Source organism: Halichoeres trimaculatus, unplaced genomic scaffold (assembly GCF_033239565.1).
Source record: "Halichoeres trimaculatus isolate MK-OKI-2021-1 unplaced genomic scaffold, fHalTri1.1 fHalTri1_scaffold_9, whole genome shotgun sequence".
In the NCBI taxonomy this organism is placed as follows: domain Eukaryota; kingdom Metazoa; phylum Chordata; class Actinopteri; order Labriformes; family Labridae; genus Halichoeres; species Halichoeres trimaculatus.
The window spans coordinates 2,850,984-2,871,237 of NW_027437188.1; the positions used below are offsets into that span (position 1 = coordinate 2,850,984).

General features: G+C 39.5%; 3 protein-coding genes across 5 annotated transcripts; all 3 read right to left on the minus strand.

The window, feature by feature from the left end:
- Positions 1-282: 282 nt before the first annotated feature.
- Positions 283-6,972, minus strand: dhx40 (DEAH (Asp-Glu-Ala-His) box polypeptide 40). Its single transcript, XM_074680479.1, has 17 exons — positions 6,588-6,972; positions 4,784-4,929; positions 4,575-4,694; positions 4,205-4,441; positions 3,996-4,062; positions 3,450-3,581; positions 3,204-3,303; positions 3,030-3,116; positions 2,696-2,878; positions 2,513-2,593; positions 2,258-2,415; positions 1,916-2,030; positions 1,652-1,760; positions 1,262-1,356; positions 1,098-1,167; positions 768-996; positions 283-497 (listed from the first exon to the last, which is right to left on the minus strand). The coding sequence occupies exons 1-17, from the start codon at positions 6,727-6,729 to the stop codon at positions 376-378; spliced, it is 2,193 nt and encodes a 730-aa protein (XP_074536580.1). The 5' UTR covers positions 6,730-6,972; the 3' UTR covers positions 283-375.
- A 4,178-nt stretch (positions 6,973-11,150) lies between these two features.
- Positions 11,151-15,630, minus strand: LOC141798157 (zona pellucida sperm-binding protein 4-like). The gene is made up of 10 exons (XM_074679974.1): positions 15,375-15,630; positions 15,175-15,296; positions 14,971-15,073; positions 14,676-14,893; positions 14,484-14,566; positions 14,260-14,393; positions 12,407-12,593; positions 12,183-12,321; positions 11,996-12,059; positions 11,151-11,891 (listed from the first exon to the last, which is right to left on the minus strand). The coding sequence occupies exons 1-10, from the start codon at positions 15,580-15,582 to the stop codon at positions 11,800-11,802; spliced, it is 1,350 nt and encodes a 449-aa protein (XP_074536075.1). The 5' UTR covers positions 15,583-15,630; the 3' UTR covers positions 11,151-11,799.
- A 513-nt stretch (positions 15,631-16,143) lies between these two features.
- Positions 16,144-19,407, minus strand: LOC141798057 (uncharacterized). 3 transcript variants are annotated; one of them, XM_074679835.1, is made up of 11 exons: positions 18,977-19,407; positions 17,897-18,056; positions 17,629-17,730; positions 17,447-17,500; positions 17,296-17,349; positions 17,139-17,165; positions 16,835-17,011; positions 16,690-16,737; positions 16,562-16,618; positions 16,415-16,441; positions 16,144-16,334 (listed from the first exon to the last, which is right to left on the minus strand). In XM_074679835.1, the coding sequence occupies exons 1-11, from the start codon at positions 18,977-18,979 to the stop codon at positions 16,276-16,278; spliced, it is 768 nt and encodes a 255-aa protein (XP_074535936.1). In that variant the 5' UTR covers positions 18,980-19,407; the 3' UTR covers positions 16,144-16,275. The 3 variants fall into 3 exon arrangements, with proteins under 3 accessions (XP_074535936.1, XP_074535934.1, XP_074535935.1); XM_074679833.1 differs by having other exon boundaries at positions 17,897-18,229; positions 18,977-19,402; XM_074679834.1 differs by lacking the exon at positions 17,139-17,165 and having other exon boundaries at positions 17,897-18,229; positions 18,977-19,404.
- Positions 19,408-20,254: the final 847 nt, after the last annotated feature.

The following is a 20,254-nucleotide window of genomic DNA, read 5'->3' on the forward strand; positions in this document are numbered from 1 at the left end:
GAAAGTACACCAAGTACTATACAGTAACCTTAAACCTCACGGTTACTACGCAGAGCCACTTTACAGATCATCAGAGAGACACAGAGTCAAATACTCATGATGTCAAATACTTTTTGCTAGTTTCCCCACCTCCTTTTCATCCTTCTTTAATCTCAACATGTAAGGCAAACGCTCTGTTTAAGTAAATATTGTATAATAAAACCCGTTTGAAACTCCCATAGCATTTCTGTGCTTAAAGTGGAAGGTAAGACATATAGGACACAGAGAGAGGAAGCTGTGATTGGGAAACCTGTTTATTTATCATGTTTTTTTTTTTGTTTTGTTTTTTCAAAAAGTTAAAATATAGTTGAAATTCACTTTTTACAAAACTTTCTATCAAAGGGCTTTACTTTTTTCCCTTTGTTGCTTTCTTTGCAGATAGCGAGCACGGGCATCATTGACAGTGGTTTCATTGTTTCTCTTATCCAGTTTCTTCATAGCATCCACAGCTGGAACTTCTAAAAAAAAAAGATCAAATAATCTGAAAGTTAGTCACAATGAAACAGCCAACACTTCTTTCTTTGTTCATATAAAAAACACTTCTATGACCTGTAATTTTACGTTTTGCCAAATATATACATGTATATACACACACATATATATATATATATATATATATATATATATATATATATATATATATATATATATATATATATATATATATATATATAGAGAGAGAGAGAGAGAGAGAGAGAGAGAGAGAGAGAGCTAAATATTCAGACTACCTGATTTCCTTTTGGCTGCTTCTCTGGTCTCCCACTTTTTCACCTCTTCATCAGTCACTTCTTCTCTTGCTACACTGCTCAGTTCATATGCATCCACCTCATGGAGTTTGGGTAGCAGGTCCTTCACCCACTCGTACTGAATGGGACACACTGTCCTGATGTAAACTCGAGAAGTCACCAGCACATCATGGAAGAGAATCCAGTTGAGCTTAGTCTCTTGGTCTAACAGCTTTGAGCAATCAAAACAGAAAAGTTAATAATAAAAAAAATATATAATTTAATTAATGATCCTTTTTCATTATTTCATTGTTCATTCAACAGTTAGCTTACAGATGATGATGGATGAATGTGGACCATGGATCCATGGCCATCCATCGTGCAAAACACCTTTCCAACAGACCTATGTGGGATGGAGGAATATTCCAGAAAAGGTTTTGTGGAGTCCCCCTAAAGCTACAAATGATTTTGATAAACTATATTAAACTTGGTGATACCTTCTGGCAACATTGGTGAAGTATCCTGTGCACAGACATCTTCTGAAAAGCTCACTCTTCTTTCCATCAAATGTTTCAACAGGGAGACCTCGCGTCTGTAAAGACAACAGAGAGCATATGTTTGCATCTACCAATGTCAATATGAGCTTTATTTGTTTATAGCACATTTAAAACAGCCAGTGGCCAACAAAGTGCTTTAACAGTAAAAATATGCAGAAACAAACAAAAAACTATTAAAAAAATAAATCTTTTAATACATTGAAAGCTAAAACATAAAAAATAGAATAATAATATAGACCACACTAATGAGAATCAGTGTTCCATAAATCAATACAGAAGTGTGTTTTCTAAAAGATATCTTGATGAATGAACGGCCAAGTCTAACTGTACCTGCTGGAGGCGATGAAGGATTTCTCGTAGTTGAGTCTCTACACTGAATGCTGACTTCAGCGCCCTCCAGTGGATCCAGTTTTCCTTACACCACACTGAGGGTCTGTCACTGACAAACAGGAAAAAGCTCAAATGCCAGCTGGAACAACAGCACTTTACACTGGGTTGAATTCTATAGATAGACAGAGATATACTTCCAACATTTTTTTTACTCACAAAAATATTGTCAAGCATTTTGCACAGTTTATGAGTGAAGCTGTTTACCTGGATTTACACGCCTGAAATACAGTGAGGAGAGTAGCAAAGTCATTCATGCCACCACTCCTATCAGCCAGCGCTCTGTGCTTTTGATCTGCCTCTTTCTGCCTGTCAGGGTGGCCTTAAAGTTGAAACAGATCATTCAAAGCTATGTGTCGACAGGTCAGCACTTCTCTGCACATATCAATTTCTGACACTATTTATTACTCAATAAATGCACAAACTTATGAGCATATCATACATTACATCTAACGTTTTATGATTTTCTTTTTTATATGTTTATTTTCTTAATGCATGCTTTTTTGTGAGGCGTATGTTTTTGTTCTGCTTCAAAGACAAACTGCTGACCTGGTCTGATGAAAATGTTCTCCACAGACAGCATGGCTGCCACAGGGAGAAGCAGGTCCTGACAGCCAAGTGAGGCTGCTTTGAGCAATGCCCTGGCAAGGCCTGGTTGCAGGGGGAACTCCACCATCAGTTTCCCAAACTGGGTCACTCTGCCTCTCCTGGAGTATAGACACAAGAGATTGGAGAATAACAATACAAATACTTTGTTTGGAAACCAAATACCTTGACTCATCTTAGTGGACATCAACTGCTCACCTGTCAATGGCATCAAATTGATAAAGCTGTTTTAATGCCTCAAGAATGAACCTCTCCTCTGGACAGTCCAGATAAGGGAACCTTAGATAAAAAAAAAAAAATCAACCCTTTATTGCAGAAAAGAACTTGTGTATCATTAGGGAAACTATAAGAGCTGAAACACTCCAATAGGGTTTAAGGTACCTAATGACATCATGAATGTCCAGACACTTGAGTGTAAGTACTACAGCAGTCAAACTTGTCCTTTGGATTTCTGGGACTGTAAACTCAGGCATGTTCTTCTCCCAGAATTCCTTGTTGTAGATTCGAAAGCATTTGCCAGCTGAGGTTCTTCCTGCTCGCCCTGCTCTCTGCTGAGCCTCACTTCTAGAAACAGAAAATCCCACACCAAAAAGTCAAGTCCCATTTACTGACAGAAAGCTTCACAACAGCATGTGTGATGGCCAAAAAGTCTGCTCCAAAAATAAAACAGATTTATTAAAGGGTTTGAAATGGCAAATTTGTTTTAAAAACTTACTTTGAAATTGGCACCACCTCCAGGATATCCATACCAACCCTTGAGTTGTGATTGAGCTGCTTCACAAACCCGCTGTCCACGATGTACCTTTACGAAATTAAGTATTAAATACTTTTCACTGTCATTTTTTTGGGGGGGTAATTAAAGAAGCAAGTGATCACACGCTTTGCTTACTTTATGCCATTGATTGTAAGAGATGTTGCTGCAATGTTAGTTGCTATGACGCATTTCCTTATCCTTGGTGGTGGAGGCTGGAAGATCTGCCTCTGCTGATCTGTGATGATGACATTATGACATTTTTTCTTTCACAGCAGCTTTTTTTCTTATGCCTTGTCATAAAAAAAAGAATTCGGAAAAAAACAAAAAAACTTTTATCAACTATACAAAGACTGTTTTGACATTAGTGTTGTACATATTCACCAGTGGGCATGGATCCATAAAGGGGCAGAATGAGGAGTCCCTCCACTGTTTGGTCAAGCACATCATAGCGATAGTTGACACACTCAGCTTTTTCAAACAGCAAGTCACAAGCTCGCTCAATCTCTGACTGACCTGTGGCACAGAGAAAAAAACAACGAATGAATGAGAAATTTTCAGGTTAAACATGTTTTGTTATGTGAGTGTTTGATAATGGTAAATGGACTTGAGCTTATATAGCACTTTTCTAGTCATTGACTACTCAAAGCTGCTTTACACCACATCCACACCCATTCACTCACTGATGGATCCAATTTTTGCTATGTTAGCTATCCATCAGTTTGTCTAACACAGTCATGCCCTTTCATGCCCATTCACACACCACTGACGCAGCAGTGGGAGCAACTTGGGGTTAAGTGTCTTGCCCAAGGACACATCGCCATGTGTCGCCCAGGGGTGGGCGAGAACCTGCAACCTTCCGATCACCGACCAAGCGCATTCTCCAACACCCCGACCCGCGACCGACAACCCCCAATAATAAGGACTTACCTGTCAAAAATACAAGGATATCCCCAGCCCTTTCGTTTGTGTGCACATCAAGGGCTACTCTGACTACCTGAGCAGGAAAAGAATGCTTCATGTTACACAAAAAATTCCAAAATTGATTTATCTGACTGCACTGTAAAGTTGCAGAGCCAAGTGTAAGAATATTTTCTTCATGTGAACAGACTAACAAACTAACTCATGGATTAAAGTACCTCTTTTACGTAATTTGTGCTCTCTATGTCTTTAGGGCCAACAGCAGAGCCAAACATGCAGGTTACAGGGAAAGTCCTCCCAGGAATGGCAAAAACAGGACAGTCACCAAGAAAGGCTGACAGCTTATCAGTTTCCAATGTGGCAGACATTACCACCACCTTCAAAGGGAAAGAGCGGCCCCTGGTGGCCTTGGCAGGGTCAGAGAAGACTTTCTTCAGTAAACCTAAGAGAATATCCTGTGAAACATGCAGAAAATTAACACGTTTGCATTGGAAGAGCAAGAGAAGCAAAAACAGTGGTGCCATCTTATCATACATAATATAAAGATAAAAATAAGTATTTTTGGGTAAATGTCATATATTTACTGACTGTACTGAGACTGCGCTCATGGACTTCATCCAGGATAACAACACTGTACTGAGAAAGACAGGGATCTGCAAGGACTTCTCGTAGCAAACAGCCATCCGTCATGTATTTCAGCGCCGTGTCCTGGTTCATATAAAGGTATGACTTAAGAAAATCAGGGTCAAAAAAATTAAGTTGTACTTCTAATAGATGACCTGATCTGAGCCACTCACCTGTGATGTACAGTCATCGAAGCGTACTTGGTAACCAACCTCTCTGCCCAGAGTACACTGCATCTCATGGGCTACTCTCTGGGCCACTGTAATGGCTGCCACTCGGCGAGGCTGAGTAATCCCAATTTTGCCATGTTTCCAAAAACCTTGTTTGCACAGCCAAGAAAAAGGAGTAACTGGCATAAAAATTGAGGAAAGTTATACATGAAAGTGTTGTACAGTGGTGGAAAAATGTTTTTTGGACACCATTAAACTTTTACACAATCTCAAACATTACCATGAAATAATTCAAACAATTTTTTTTACAAGAAAAACTATAAAAAAAAAAAATCTTGACAGTTTAAATGAAACATTTTCTTGAATCAAAGTCAACAAATAACAGAGAATGAGTTCAAGTCTAATGAAAAAATAAATGAACCACCATATCACCAAATGAATATTAAGCTGTCCTGCCATTAGCAGGTGTACAGCTCTGACCCTGGCTGGCATGTTTCCCACGAGCCTTTCACACTGCTGAGGGGAAATCTTTTCCCATTTTTCTTGAATTACTGCTTTTAATTATTCTTAATTCTTTGGTTTGCCTGTTAAAACAGACTTTTTTACAATCCACTTTAGATTTTTTTTTTACTGTGGTTCATGTCCAGGGATAATCCAGAACCCTCTAGAACTGTGCTCCTACAGTCACGTTTTGTTGGTCCTTCACTTGGAAAGAACAGAGCACATACAGAAGATAGCATACGTGTTTGAGAATGGGAAATACTTGTGTACAGTTCAATGTGCCATCACAGACAGTGAGATGAACAACACCAGCAGCACTCATGGATCCACAGACCATGATCCTGCCTCCACCATGCTGACATGTCCTGTACCTGCTGAAAATAATGCTTGGCCTGGTCTTCTGCGTCACCTCACATGAGCACAGGAGGAAGATAAATCTGGAAACTGGACTCATCTGACCACAGAATCTTCTTCCAGTTCCTGTGTTCTTGAACCCAAAGACGCTGAGCTAACCTCTGTTTTTCATTTATCTGGGGCTTCTTAACAGCCTTATAAGACTTTAAGCCATGGTCTAAAAGTCGGCCACATACAGAGCAGGTGGGAAACTGGACACCAGTTTGGTTTGACCTCTGCTGCTGAAGCACCTGTGATGTCATCCACCAGTTTTCCCTGCACATGTGAGTAAGGATGCGGTCATTTCTTGCTAAGGAGACCTTTGGACGCCCAGATCATGGTTTGTTCTCCAAAGTGTGGGTCCATCTCATTTCTGCAAAGTGGATCCACCTGTTGAAGGACTGTATCTGCACTTCCTGGCTATCTGGTAGCAGCTGTACCCTTCCTGGCTGAAAATCTGTATCTTCAGGTTTGAGATTTGTTTCTTGCATCAGGTTCCATATTTCAGACATTTTTGTCTCAAATGAACTTTCAAATGTGTTGGCTTTATAAAGATACACAGCACAGTTAAAGAAAAAAAGTGTCTTTTAATAAAGAGCACAACCTTCATCAGTGGGTCACTGGTACCAAAATTATCCAAAACTCAAAATTTCTAATTCATTTTTTATAGAACCAAAAAAGCACAAGTTTTTTTTTTTGTAGGACTTTTTTAGTAGTAGTAGTAGTACAAAAAGTATCACATGAAGACCAAAGAGTGCCTCTACTGAAATATTTCACAAATGCACTGGGTTCCCCAAAACTTTTTTCCACCTCTGTTTGTTTGAATGGTGTAACTGAATTTCTCTGTGTGTTTAATTGTAACCTTGCAACCCTATAATGTTAACTGTAGCACAGCAGCTTCATATCAGCCTACCTGCTTTATGTAGATACTGTGGAAGTTGTGTAGTTTTTCCACTGCCAGTCTCTCCGGTAACAATCAGAAAATGACTCTCTCCCACAGCCTGGATCAGCTTAGCTTTATGCTGATGTATCGGCAGATGTTTTGACTCCGACATAACTGACAACTTCAAGTATCCTTCCCATCAGGTTCGTGGGAGACGCCCAAAAGTAACAAATAATATGTTAATCACGCAAATCAGAATTCGCCTGTGCCTTCTGGTATTACTTTACACTATTTTATTAAAGAAATTATTTCCCCTTGTCCTGTAGCAACATACCACACGGTAACTCAATGACTTCCGCAAACTCACTCGATGTTAGTTTCTATTGGCTGAGCTATGAACACATGACCGACGTTCGTCTTGTACGTCAGCGTCTTTTATTACGCAGACGTGGGCTGTTTTCCAAACCACCTGCTATATAGTACTATGGCAAGCCCTTTTAACATTTAATAGTCTGGATATGTAATACAGATATCCGCAATTCAATTCTTCTTAGTCAAATAGAACATTTCAGATATCCACAATGACATTATTCCTATCCACAATGGTAGTTTCAGATATCCACAACTTAATTCCTCCTTGGACAAATCACGCCCCTTTCCCCAATTGTGTGTGGGGTTTCTCATTACAGATATCTTAAATTCAGTTATGGATAGCCACAATGTGAGATGTGGATATCTGCAACTAAATTATGACTATCCATAAATCTAGCTGCAGATATCTCCAATTTCATTCTGGCTAGTCACAATTCCAAATCAAGATATCTTCAACCCCCTTCCATTAAAGATATCTATAATAGCATTTATAGATATCTTTAATCACATTTTGACTAGTCAAAATGCCGTTATAGATATCTTGAACTGGAATTACGCCTGTAAGAATGAAATTGTAGAAATCTGCAACTAGATTTATGGATAGCCATAATTTAGTTGCAGATATCTATAATCAAGTTACAGATATCTTTAAATTAATTGTGGTTAGAGATATCTCAAATTCGAGATATCTTGAACTTTTATTTTGTCTAGTCAAAATATTATTACAGATATCTTGAAACAGAGTTTTGACTAGGCAATTTGTTGTTGTTAAAAGGGCTTGCCATATACTACCTCTATGCATACTACATGTGAATGTAGAACGTAACAGGTACTAGAGTACCCGGAGAGAGTGGCGACTACTCCGTTCACTGCAACGGTTCAGTTTTTTCACCGCAATGACCGGCAATGACGGAACATGGAGCCCCTCAAAAGTTCCCGGAAGTTAGCACAAGCTGACTGCTGCTCAATATATTTCAATGGAGAGCATGTACGGAGCAACACTTGTTCCAGGTACAACGTTTAAATAATGACATTTTCATACCAGAAAGACTTTGGAATTAAATTGGCACGCTTTATTAACTACATTAGGGTATTTTCCCCCGTCTAGATTATAGCATTTAGAGAATATTAAAAGATAAAAGTTTAGGCTAGCACACTGGATAACAATAACAACCCGTGTAACAGGCAGATAACTGTAAATTCTGCTCTGTAGCCTTAACTTTATCCAGGCCTGTTGATTTCTAGTAGCAAGATAAATGTGTAGGGTTGTGAGTGTAGCTGTTCACAGCTGTTTTTGAGGATTGGAAGAGAGCAGAACCTAAGTGACACAACACAAACCAAGTTTAACTGCATAGTTATATTTTTCATACATATGTAACGTGTGTCATGTAGCAAGTTCTATTCTTGACATTATTCCCTTAGTGGGATTTAGATAGTACATTATACACTATAAATTTCTAATTTCCTTGTGGTCTGGTATTTGAAAATGTGTCCATGTGCAGATGCATTGTTTGAATGTGAATACCTCACATTTTTTTGTTGTTATTAAAATCTTTGTCTGTCACAACTAAATTGCTCCTTCCAACTTTAGTTACCTGTGTCTGTCTTCTGTCCCTGTCTTTGGGAAAACCATACATGCGGACACCTTTTTCTGAGCAGCTGGAGCCTATGCAGTGCAGTACACCATGGTGAAGACTGTATCAAGGACATCATAGTGGAAATGACACAAAACGGCTTGCCATGCTGATCTGTTTGACTTCTGTCGATAAAGTTTTTAAGGAATTCATTGTGGTCTTCAGTTCATTGGGAAGAAATCTGTTGTGCGAGTTACTTTGCCCACAGAAGCAGCGTTTAGCTCCAATCAATAGGACAAGCTAGCCTTTTTAAAACACTTAATTCAACCTGTTATCTGCATAAAAATGTACGGTTGTTCTGGGGTCAGTTTTTAGAAACAATACTATACAACAGAGGCAACATCAAGTTTGGGCCATCATGGAACAATCGGTGTTTTGGAGTTAATAGCGACCATGCTAACTGTTGACTCTCAGCCGACAGTATTAGTGATAAACCATAGACTGTATATACAGTGGACAGCGCAATTGTGAGGTTTTGAAGCCAAAATACCCCCGTCACAGGTGGCATCATTGTAGCAGTTTGCAGCCAGAGTCTGCGCAGTAGAGACGATGAGGGATTCTGGGAGAATCTGAATGGAGCTGGGTGACAAAAATAACACTTTTTTTTTTCTTTTGAGAGTCTAATCACTTCTTGACATACCTCTGGACATATTTTACAATCCCCGATAAAACTAAACGAGAACGGCATCTGTCAATCATTGTTAAATGTTACGTAAAACCTTGCTTTTAACCTCATATAACTAATGAAAACAAAACTTTTCAGAAAAGAAGAGGACTTGAATACAAGACAGCCAAATTATATCTTCAAATCACCACAACAATCTGACGTGAGAAACATTTCTACGAGGTGTAATTTTTTAAAGTTTGACCACAGCCCATCTGGAATGGCTGGAAAGCCGGATTTTTAAACCTATACTGCAGTCAGCCACCAGAGGGAGCAGTTTTTTTTTTATGAGACCTTACCTGGAGCCCAGCAAGCGGACGTCCATTTTTTTACAGTCTATGGGTGCGTCTCAAAGCTCCAAAGTTCCATCCTTCCTTCCTCCACTTGTGTCGTTCTCTTGCGTCTTAGTCCCTCCCACCAGAGATGATGGAGAGACGCGAGGAAATGAAGAGAGGAGAGAGAACGGAGGAGATTGGTTTTGAGAGCAATGGGACATCCTCTCCTTCGGGGCGTCACATGAAGCGACGTGTTTCATTGATGACGGCACCAGCTGATCACCTCTGGATCATCTGTCAGTCAGCTAACAGCTGTTTGTGCATCTGGGCATGTGCGCTGTAATAACTGATCAAACAGAAACAGTAACAGAGCTTTGTCTGTTCCTTTAACCAGTTAAACACACATGTTACCATGAAGAAAACCTGCTCTCTGTTTATTCTGTGTGCTGTTTAGAAGCTCACGGATCACTTTTCCGGTAAAATGCGTAATTGTGAGGTTATTTATGAATTATTTAGCCTTTATCTTGAGCCCATCTGATCGTGAACTCTGAAGCTTCAGAGTTCACGATCAGATAAGGTGGGCTATACTAATATATTAATATAACCCAGTTTATTGTGTCTCAGGAAGATATTAGTTATCAGTCAGTTTTCTGTATTAATCCTCTGTTATATTGATTTGATGATGGTTGTGTTCCGTGTTTTGTGCTTTTAACTCACAGTGAACACTTAATGATCAGTCTCTGAAGGATCCTCTGTGCCTGTCCTCAGCTCGTCCTTTCTCTCATTAAACTCTGTTGTGTGTTTGTGAAGTTTCATGTGAAGTCTGGGCCGCAGCAGCGTCCAATCAGAGAATGATATTCTACATGGAGGGGTGTCTGTAAGTGAAAAGACTTCCGCAGAGCCGGCTCTCGTGTCTCCTTGATCATAGCTCCTCCGATCAGTCTCCTCTCTCCTCTCTCCTCTGAGCGCAATTATCGCTTTGGGACAGTCTTCAAAATGGCAACTGGGAAAGTACTTCCGGTGTTGTGGAGGAGATAGGACGGAGGAAGCACGAAGTTAACGCATTGAGACGCACCCCATGTGATAAACGGCCAAGAGTCACCAGTTAACAGGGTCACACTGAACACTGAAATACCAGCAACGTCTGTGAGTAAATAATTAACTCTGGACGTAATTTTCTGGTTCATTCATTATGAACTGGGTCTCAGACTCAGCACTCCGTGTGCTCTTTTTGGTTTGGGAGGGTTTCTGATTTATTGACACATGTTTACGTCCTGCCCTGTCATGGTCTGGTAAGTGTCTGTGGATAATGCAGTCATGAGCATCGAGTGACAGTTGTGTCTTTAAATTTCTCTCTAGGTACACACCGGATGTCTCCACTAGAAACGTCTTGTCCACCTAATATCGGTCCACTTGCTGATCTCTTCTGTCCACTCACTGCTATTTCACAAACCTGGGGGCCGTTTAACATCCATAAAAGTGATGATATTAAGTTTGAAAATGTGTTTTTTGGTGGCTAACACCCAAACATCAGTTGACAAACCATTATACTCTGCAGTGCTTCTCCACCTAAGTTGCGCACACATCCAGCGCTGTTGATAAACAAATATTCCCTCTATAGTTTTACAAAAAGCTCACATGAATTCATGTTAACTTTGGAGGGCACATGCAGACTGACTACATAATGTTATCATGTTACCTGCATTTGTGAAATAATGCAGCTTTTATTACCTAAACTAAGACAAACAAAACAACTTGAAGCAGGGTTTATTAGTCTGTAGTCTGTATCTAAGCAGAAAACTTGACTCAAAGTATTACTCTTGATGTTAATATGAAATATGGTCAGACAATGGAAGTGATCATTGACTGAGGCTTTGGGACACTTCAGCTTGTATTGAATCAAACCCCTCTGTTCTTTTAAGTGTCTTACTGACCGAAAGAGCAAAGAACAAAGGAACTAGCTAAGATAGGGTGAAATCTATGCATCAGTCAGAAGTAGAAGAAACGTGGTTGGAAACAGGAAATCAGTGGTTTACAACCCTACTGAACTTTAGAGTCTTGGTATGTGTGTTTTAGTTTTTTTTTTTTCTTATGCTGTAAACATCTTTCCTGTTGTACACCTCCTTACACAAAAGCTTTCTGTCATTTTACCACCTACAACTGTCAAACACATCCCCACACAACACTTTTGCCATTCAATTCTTGACCAATGATAATTGAACAGTTGGTCAGCTAAGGTTTTTTTTTTTTTTTTTAAAGATCATCTTATGTTTGTTCAGTTGTTTTCACATTGCACTTTACATGAGATACAGAAGGGGTCCAGCAGATACAACATGATAGAGAATCCTCTGCCCAAACCGTTGTGTGATCCATCTTGTTTTGCGCCTTTCTGCACAAAGAAAAAAATACACAATCATTATCAGGCTTATTTATTGTCTACAGCATTATTTGGATCAAAATTAAAAAAAGTATTTTGCCTGCAGTTGGCCTTACCATTGTTACAGGACTGTGAACATTTGGTTCCTTTGCAGATCTTTATTGCACAGTGGAGATAAACCTGCAATGTAAATCCTACTCTTTGAAAATCAACAAGGCTCAAAAATCCCAAAAGAGCATGCACATTTTTTTGCCTTTATTATTACATCAATGCACATCATTGTTTTCAATTTCTCTTACATACCAGGTTTTCCTCTGATTTGGACTTCAGAAATGAGAACAGCTTAATGGCCATCCACTTATGGAGAGAGGGATGCTTCATCTCTTCACTTGAGACAACTGGCAACAAAACAGCCTTTTGGCTATCACTTCTGAAAGGACAGCTGTTTAAAAAAAAGTCTTAATGACCAGAGATTCCAGCTGGGCTCATCACAAAGTAATGTAAATGTTAATTCTGTGTGAACTCACCCTTGAACAAGTATATTCCATCTCAGTGTGTCATGTGGGTTTTTAGTGGGAGTAGCCCAGCAGTCCTCCAGTAAAAGCACCAAGTCTTGGTTTTCATGTTTGAGCACATAGACCTCTACATACACTGGCAGGCCAAGCTTAACCACTGGAGGGTCACGCGCGGAATAAAAAAACCTGTAGGTTGAATCTGCAGATTTACAAGTAGTCAAGTTAGAGTAGAAGAGGGAGTCGAGAGTGCAGTAAAATACATATAAAGTGAGAAATTTACAAAAATAAATTCATAAACGTAAAAAGCATATACACCTTTTTTCTCATAAATTTATAAAAATAATGTCATAAATTCATTACTTTACCATCATAAATTTGACATTTATCTTATAAATGTACTTTTTTTTACTTGGCCCCAATCTTCTGTTGAACTAAAGGCAGGTACACACTACAGGATAATCTGGCTGGTTTTTGTCCCGATCCCCCCCTTACGATCAAAGTCAGCAAATGCCTGATTGGCTGATGACATTATGTGTGATTTTCCTGTGGTGTGGGGTGTGTTAAGAGTGATTTCTTCTGGTCGGAGCCGCTCGGGAGGGCCTTTCGGTTCGTAGATAGTAGATAATGAGCATGTTAAATATTTGCACTAAAAATCTTGTAGTATGTGGGGCCCTCTCATGGTACGGCCACACCAAACGCAAATTTGCAGCGCGATTACATACAAAGTCAATGCAAAGACGCGTTTAGCCGCCAATTCGCCTCGGGCGGCGCGTTTGGGGCGTTTGGCGCGTTTGGGCGGTAGACGCGAATTTGCTCGAGTTCAAAATATTGAACTATTGAAGTGAATTCGCGTGAGGCTGTGCCGTGGCCGCCAATCAGCGATGACATTCCCCCACAACGTCATTGATTTGACGACGTTGGGGGGGAACCGCTGCCTGCTCCGGCTCCAACTCCACCAGAGTATGGAGGAGAAAACAATCTGAGCGGTGTGTCATCATCCAGAGTTATACGATACGACGTGTGCCACTGAATCACTTTAGTATTAACCATCTTTACCATACTCGCATAAAGCCCACAGCTGAGAATTGTTTTGTGCCTGTGAAAAGGTGGTCAAATTCCTCGTGTAGTTTAATAAATTGAAAAGTTTGCTCATCTCTCCCTGCAAAAAAGATAAAAAATCCCATTTATAGGCTTTTTTGAGAGTGAACAAATCAACACTTATACACATAGACTATACACATCCAAAAACAAAAATGTTTATTTCCAGAACCAGACTAATATTAATTAATTTGGGTATTACTTACATCGGGAGACTTGCCTTCGTCCTTTTCCACCATTATTTTTCTCAGCTCATGATTTCAGCTTCAGACTGCACAGCTTTTATAGGCCAGACGCAATAAAAAAAATCGAAAGATTAAAACTTCAAGTCCATATTGCAATGAATTGTGGGTAATCAAACAAGTGAAGTATGCAGAAGTCTGCATCCCAAGCAGACTCTCCAGAAGTCTGCAGAAAGTCTGCTTGAGGCCCCTTGTGGACTGAATGAATCGTGGATTAGGACAGCCCTCAGCACTCCCGGACTTCCTGTGAACCTGCCTGCAAAGTCCGCAAGTTCACAAATGCAGTGAAGAGCAGAGATTTGGATTCAGCCTTAGTGTGTGGTGTCCTCGGAGTGCACACCACACACACTGTAAGATCAGGAGAGAGAAATCTTCTGCCATCCGTCTTTTGTTATCATCAAGTGTGTGGTCTCTAAATGTGTGATGTTTTTGAAAATCCTGTAATGTGTACTAGCCTTCAACATCCATTTTCATGTGCAGTAAAATTAAAAACAAAATATCAAAAATAAAAAGTGAAAACCTGACCTTTGGCAAACCTCATCTCAGTCCTCAGTATTCCCTCCCCCTTCAACGTGAGGAGGTCCTGGGGTTTTTCCTGTTGAACACCAAAGCCCAGCAAAGAAACTGGGGCCAGCATAAAGCTACAATACACTGTAAGACTACAAAAATAGAAAAGAATAAATAATTAAATAAAAAGTGAGTTCCATCACCCACAAAAAGCAAGAAAAAGAACAGTTTGATTTTCTTACTTGAAGGGAGTGTCACGAAATATAGAGCCTTTCTGTGCTTTCACCTCAACACTGACCCAGTATGTTATCACTCCATCCTCTACCTGTGAAAACACAACAAAGGCAGCCAAAATCAGTTTCATGTCAGTTCAAAAACTCCTGAGCAGATGAAGACCGCCCATGGAGACATCATGTGTTAACTAATTACCGTACCATGAACTGAGTACCACATTCAGTAAATGAGAAGCTGAAGGTGACAGCCTCTCCGGAGCGATTATGAGGTTGACAATTTGCACTTTGGCCGGAGGGGACCCAGACTGCATCCAGGTCCAAAGGGGGGACTGCTGCATTCTTAAGAATGGTAATTTCAAATCCGTTTTTGTTGCAGAAAAGGTTTCTTGAAACCAGTGAATACTTATACTTGTTCATCTCTATAGAAAACATAGAAATAGCAGCTGTTAAATGACAGTCTTAAGAGTGTGGTATTTTATCAAGTCTGTTCAGTTACCTTTGGGTTTTCTCTCACAGATGGCATGTATTGTCTTTACAATTTCAAGCCGTCCCTTTTCTGCATGTCTCATTATAACAATAGACAGGTTGGAGATATATTTCTAAAAAAAAAAAAAAGTAATGAAAGAAGATTAGATGACATCATGTTTGGGGAAAACAACCGACCTGCTCAGTTGAGCTGTTAAAAAAGTAGAACGCTCACTTGTCTTCTCACGAAACAGCCATGAGAGGGAACTGTCAAGTTAATGAAGGTTTTCGTTTCTCTTAGCATGTAATTGCATTGATTCGCCACGGCAACAGCTTGATGATATCCTCCATGTCCATCTAAGTAAAGGCACACAAATCAACCAACCAAACACTGCACAACAAAATGTCAAAAGTACCACGTGTTGTTTGACTTACCTTGAATATACAAGGTGAAAGGAAGATCAGCAAAATGCCTCTTTGGTATGTAAACAGACATGAACCCATCATGACACGCTGATGAATAACGACTGTTGGAGTGATCATCTGTTGATTCAGGCTGTTTTGAAATGCCACCGGCTCCACATTTCATAGAAAGGAGTGACACTAAAATGATTGTCACCAGAATTGCACCATATGGCACCATCTTTAAGTCTTGAGCTGGAGACAGGTGGAGCAGCTGCTTCTCATTTGACTTAATTGGCACAACGTTGTAGAGAAGAGTTCCTGTCTTTAAGGCCATGTCCACATGTGGCAGGGTATCTGGGAATCAGCATATTTTTTTTTACATTCAGGCCTGTCAGCCTCATAAAACTACAGTTTTACATCACTAAAATGATGTTTTCTGACATCTCTGGCTTAAGTGAAGATTTTGGACGACTCTGGTTTCATAAAAGCGCAGGGAAACAGTTTTTGGTTCTCAAACTTCACAGCTGAATGGCGAGGGAACAAGTCTAAAACACACTGCCACGTATGGGTGTAACATGCTTCAAGCTGCACTTATCAGAGGATTTGCTCAGTTTTTTATTTGAATAAAGGTTTTTTGAAAAACAAATGAGGGGGGATAATCGTTTATGAAAATACCCAGCTACATGTATCCAAGGCCTAAATCAACCATTCCTGTATGTATTAACACAGAGGACTTTTTTTTGTATCATCTTTATTCACTTTAACCAAACTATAATCAGACATGATCTAATACATTGGACAATAGTGACAAAAATAAAATGACAAAAAATAAAGCAACACTAAATGTGTCAAACTTAAGCTATCTACGTCAAACTAACAATCAGAACTAGGAAACCAAACATTAAGTTGTTTTAGCAGAGCCCTCTGCTCTCTACATTTGGTCCAGGCGGTCTGTGCTCCTGTTGTAAATTGGGTTTTTGTAGTCACAGTCTGAAAAGGAAACAGCAGAGGTGTGAGCATGTCATTGCATAGTTTATCAGTCTGATTATTTCTCCATCTTTGAGACTCACTTTCTTTGGCTCTCCCTCTCCCCACACCTGCAGAGAAACCAGATTTTCAGCGAGTCCGTTCAGCTCTCTTTTCTCATAAAACTGTTCAAACAGGCTCACAAATCAATCTATATCATCTAATATGGAAGGCAGATTAAATTTACATACCTTTTTTAAAGTGCGCAGCCACCGTTGCATCCTGGTTGTTGATTTCACCATGATTAACTGTGCATCAAAACATGTGTGTTATCAAACAGCAGTGAAATGATGCAGAAACATAAGACAGGTGAGATTACCATAGTAATGGCGGCTGAAGCTTGCTTGTCGTAATCTGTCGAAGAGTTCTAGAAACAGAGGAGATTTTTTTTCAAGTTTTCTTATTGCTCTTGATAGCGAGAGAATTCAACAGAGCTGTAAAAATATCCCGTTAATATTTTGCACCTCTGTGAAACCTCAGTTTTGTGCTCTGACGCTCCATCCTCACAAACTTAAACTGACTGGAGTTCGGATGACTCCCACTGGGCTGAGTCCTGGCAGCTTCCTGCAGATGTGCTGGTGGAGCGCACTGACTTCTGCTGCTATCACCTTGCTGGTTAGCTGGGTCGTGGTCATCATTTTCTGATGTTAAGAAAATGACAATTAATCCAGTATGTTAAATAGAATATTTTAACTTAATTTCTGCACAACAATCAACAAACTGAATGGAAAATTAAGAATTATGGGAAGAAGATCTTCATAAACACACCATAAACAAGGTCATTGATGTATACCCCTGTAAAAAAGTAAAACAAATTATGTGCATTAACTCAAGATTTAAGCAAAACCATGATGATGGACCACATTCTTATCTTTTGATCTGTATTTCACATGTGCTGGGACAGCGAGTCTGCTTTGTTGATTACCTCTTTGCTGCTGAAAATGTACTCTGCCTTGTCCTGCAGGTGGTGCAGTGGCACCTGTTGTGTAACATTTTATAACCAAATGGTGTCAGTCTTTTAACAACATCAATAGGCAGCTCTAATACAAATAGTAGATTCTCAAATGATTGCTTACCATCAGCCTCAGCTGAGTTGAAAGCATTATCTCTGGATGTTTTATCACGGCTACCTGAAATAAAAAAGTGTCACCTGGAGAACCAATCCATTCACCCATCCATCCACTTATTCAGCAAATGAAGAGCTAAACAAATTTATGTCTTCATAGATATTAGAGCACCAGGCCTTACAGATACTCACGTGTGTGTTTCATGCAGAAATAACCTCCCACACACCCCTGTATGAGAACACCCACGCCAACACAGGCATAAATCAGAAGCCTCACGTTCTCGCTCAGTGTACCTGAACAGAAAGTTGTGGTTCAACAAAGATGAGGGTCACAGGAAACACTTGCTCATGTATCTTTCTGCTCTAATGTGTGTTGTGGAAAGGGGCCACGTCTGCAGGGGGCTGCTGGTCTGAATTTCGCAAACATGACCTTCCACATTTTTTAAATAAATAGTCCTACCTTTTTCAGCATCCAAGTCAACTTGACAGCAGTCCTTTTCCCACTTGCAAAAGTAACACCCCAGGTCCGAGTCTTTAAGCTCATCAATACGGATTGAGAAGTTCCCCTTTGAGCCCTGGTTTGGAAATGCTTTCACACGGCCATATCTGGGGTCTGTGAACTGAACATGACCATCAGATGTAAGGGAGACAAGGTCCCTCTTAGAAGTTTGGGTCCATGTCACACTGGTGTTGTTGCTTGTGCTCAGGTTGCAAGGGAGGAGTACAGAAGAACCAAGTGAAGCACTGAGTTTGGAGATCTTACAAACTCCTGAGTTCTCACAACCAGTCTGATCTAAAGAGTAAGACAGGAATACAGGAAGTTCAAGGCTTGGGTCACTTTCTTAAATAGAAAAAGGCCACAACAGTAAAGATTAATAAGGTACAGCAATTTTGTCTGGATATCTGACCTAAAGAAAATAACAATAGAATAAATAAGTAAACAAAAATAAAGCTCATGATACTGCAACTGATAAAATGATAATAAAAATGTTGCTTGAGGGAATCTGCAAACATATTTTTTTCTTTCTTTCTTTCTTTTTTTTTTTTTTTTTTTTTTTACAAAAACTGAGCATTTTATAACTGGTGTGTTTGAGAGTGGAAAATATCTAGAGTAAGAAAAAAAACCCTTTAAATAAATAACACAATAGTTATTGATAGGGATGGGTGAATACCAATACCAGGTATTGGTATTGGGCCGATACCAGCCTTTATTCAAGGTATCGGTACTCGTGAAGGGTGCAGATACCAGCAACAGATACTATAGGCAAAAAAATAGTACGTCAAGCAAGCCCTATTTGCTTCTGGTATCGGTTTGCATAAAAAGTGGTATCGAACATCCCTAATTGTTGATATAATAACATGACAGCACACCAGATCAAATTTCTGAAAATGCAAGCTCTCCTAAAGAGAGGTTAAACCGACAAAGGGGTATAAGTAAAAGTCAAACTTAATATTTAGCAAGAAATAATAAACACTGTTTTATCTAATGATAAAATCTAAGTAGTCTTACTTATAATTTTTTTGAAAGTAGGCTACTTACCATTTGAAGACACACATTTTAAGCACAAGGCTAAAAGGAAAGCCAGCCTGCTGCCGTGCATTGTCAAACCCTTGTCCCTTACAGCAGTGTGGTGATACTGTTTTTAATGTAAGCGTCATGGGTCAAAACCGCACGCGCTGCGGTTCATCTCGGTATTGTAGGAAATGCTTTGTCTTCTTTTCATCTTACACATCAACAGCTCGTTTTTTTTTTTAATCAAAAAAGAAACTATCAAACTCAACGCCAAATCTTATCTTATCTGGTATTAGTGTAGGTCTTCTTTAAAAATTGTAGGAACTACTTCCTACTCTTGACCACTTCCTGTTAAAAAATAAGAGCCGATGCAAACGTTTTTTGTCGCAATGTCTCAACTACATCAAAAGAGGCTCACGTTAAACCAAACATTTTATCTCAAGTACGAGAAAGTATATATAAAAAAGTAGTAGCTCGATCAACGACATTCAATACCTACGTTTTAGACCGAGTGTTGTAATGACAGAGAGACTATGGCGGGAGGGGCTGCAGGTGTAGACAGACACACAGAGAGCAAAACGTATCAAGAGGGAGAAATATATATAAAGAGACATTGTAGTGTGTGTGAATGCCACTGATCGAGTTATCACTTTTTAAAACTTTTTTTTAACATATATATATATATATATATATATATATATATATATATATATATATATATATATATATATATATATATATATATATATATAGTTGAGATGCACCGAAAATTCCGAACATTGAAAAAAAAGCCACATTCGGTCTTTGGTGAAGTGAGTTTGAAGCAAGGCCAATCGCACTGTGTAGGCCTAATGCAATTTACCCTAACAACTCACTGGATGCGTCGTCGCCGACACAAAGCACTTCAAAGGACCTTAACGGTTTCCTAATCGTAAGACTAGGCAACGGTTTGTGAAAGCTGAGACTGAGCTGTTTCAGTCGATTTGTGCTTTTTACGGTAACTTCACTCCAGCGTTTAAGGAAGCCCGCGATTATAAGAGTGCGGAGCAGATGCATGGCTGGAGCGCGCAGAGATAACAGAGTAAAAGTCTCCTTAAAACGCAGAAAAAGAAGAACCTTCCGGCTTATAAAACCTCCACTGAGGTTTCTGTATGATTCTGGGACTGAGGAGCATCTGAAGGAGAAACTCCATATGTAAAAGGTAACGTTAGATGGGCTAAACTTCGGGATGAATGAAGCTCTCTCTATCTAGTTTTTACTGCGTATGACTAAACGCGTTGATTGAGGCTTGTATTGTGTGGTGAC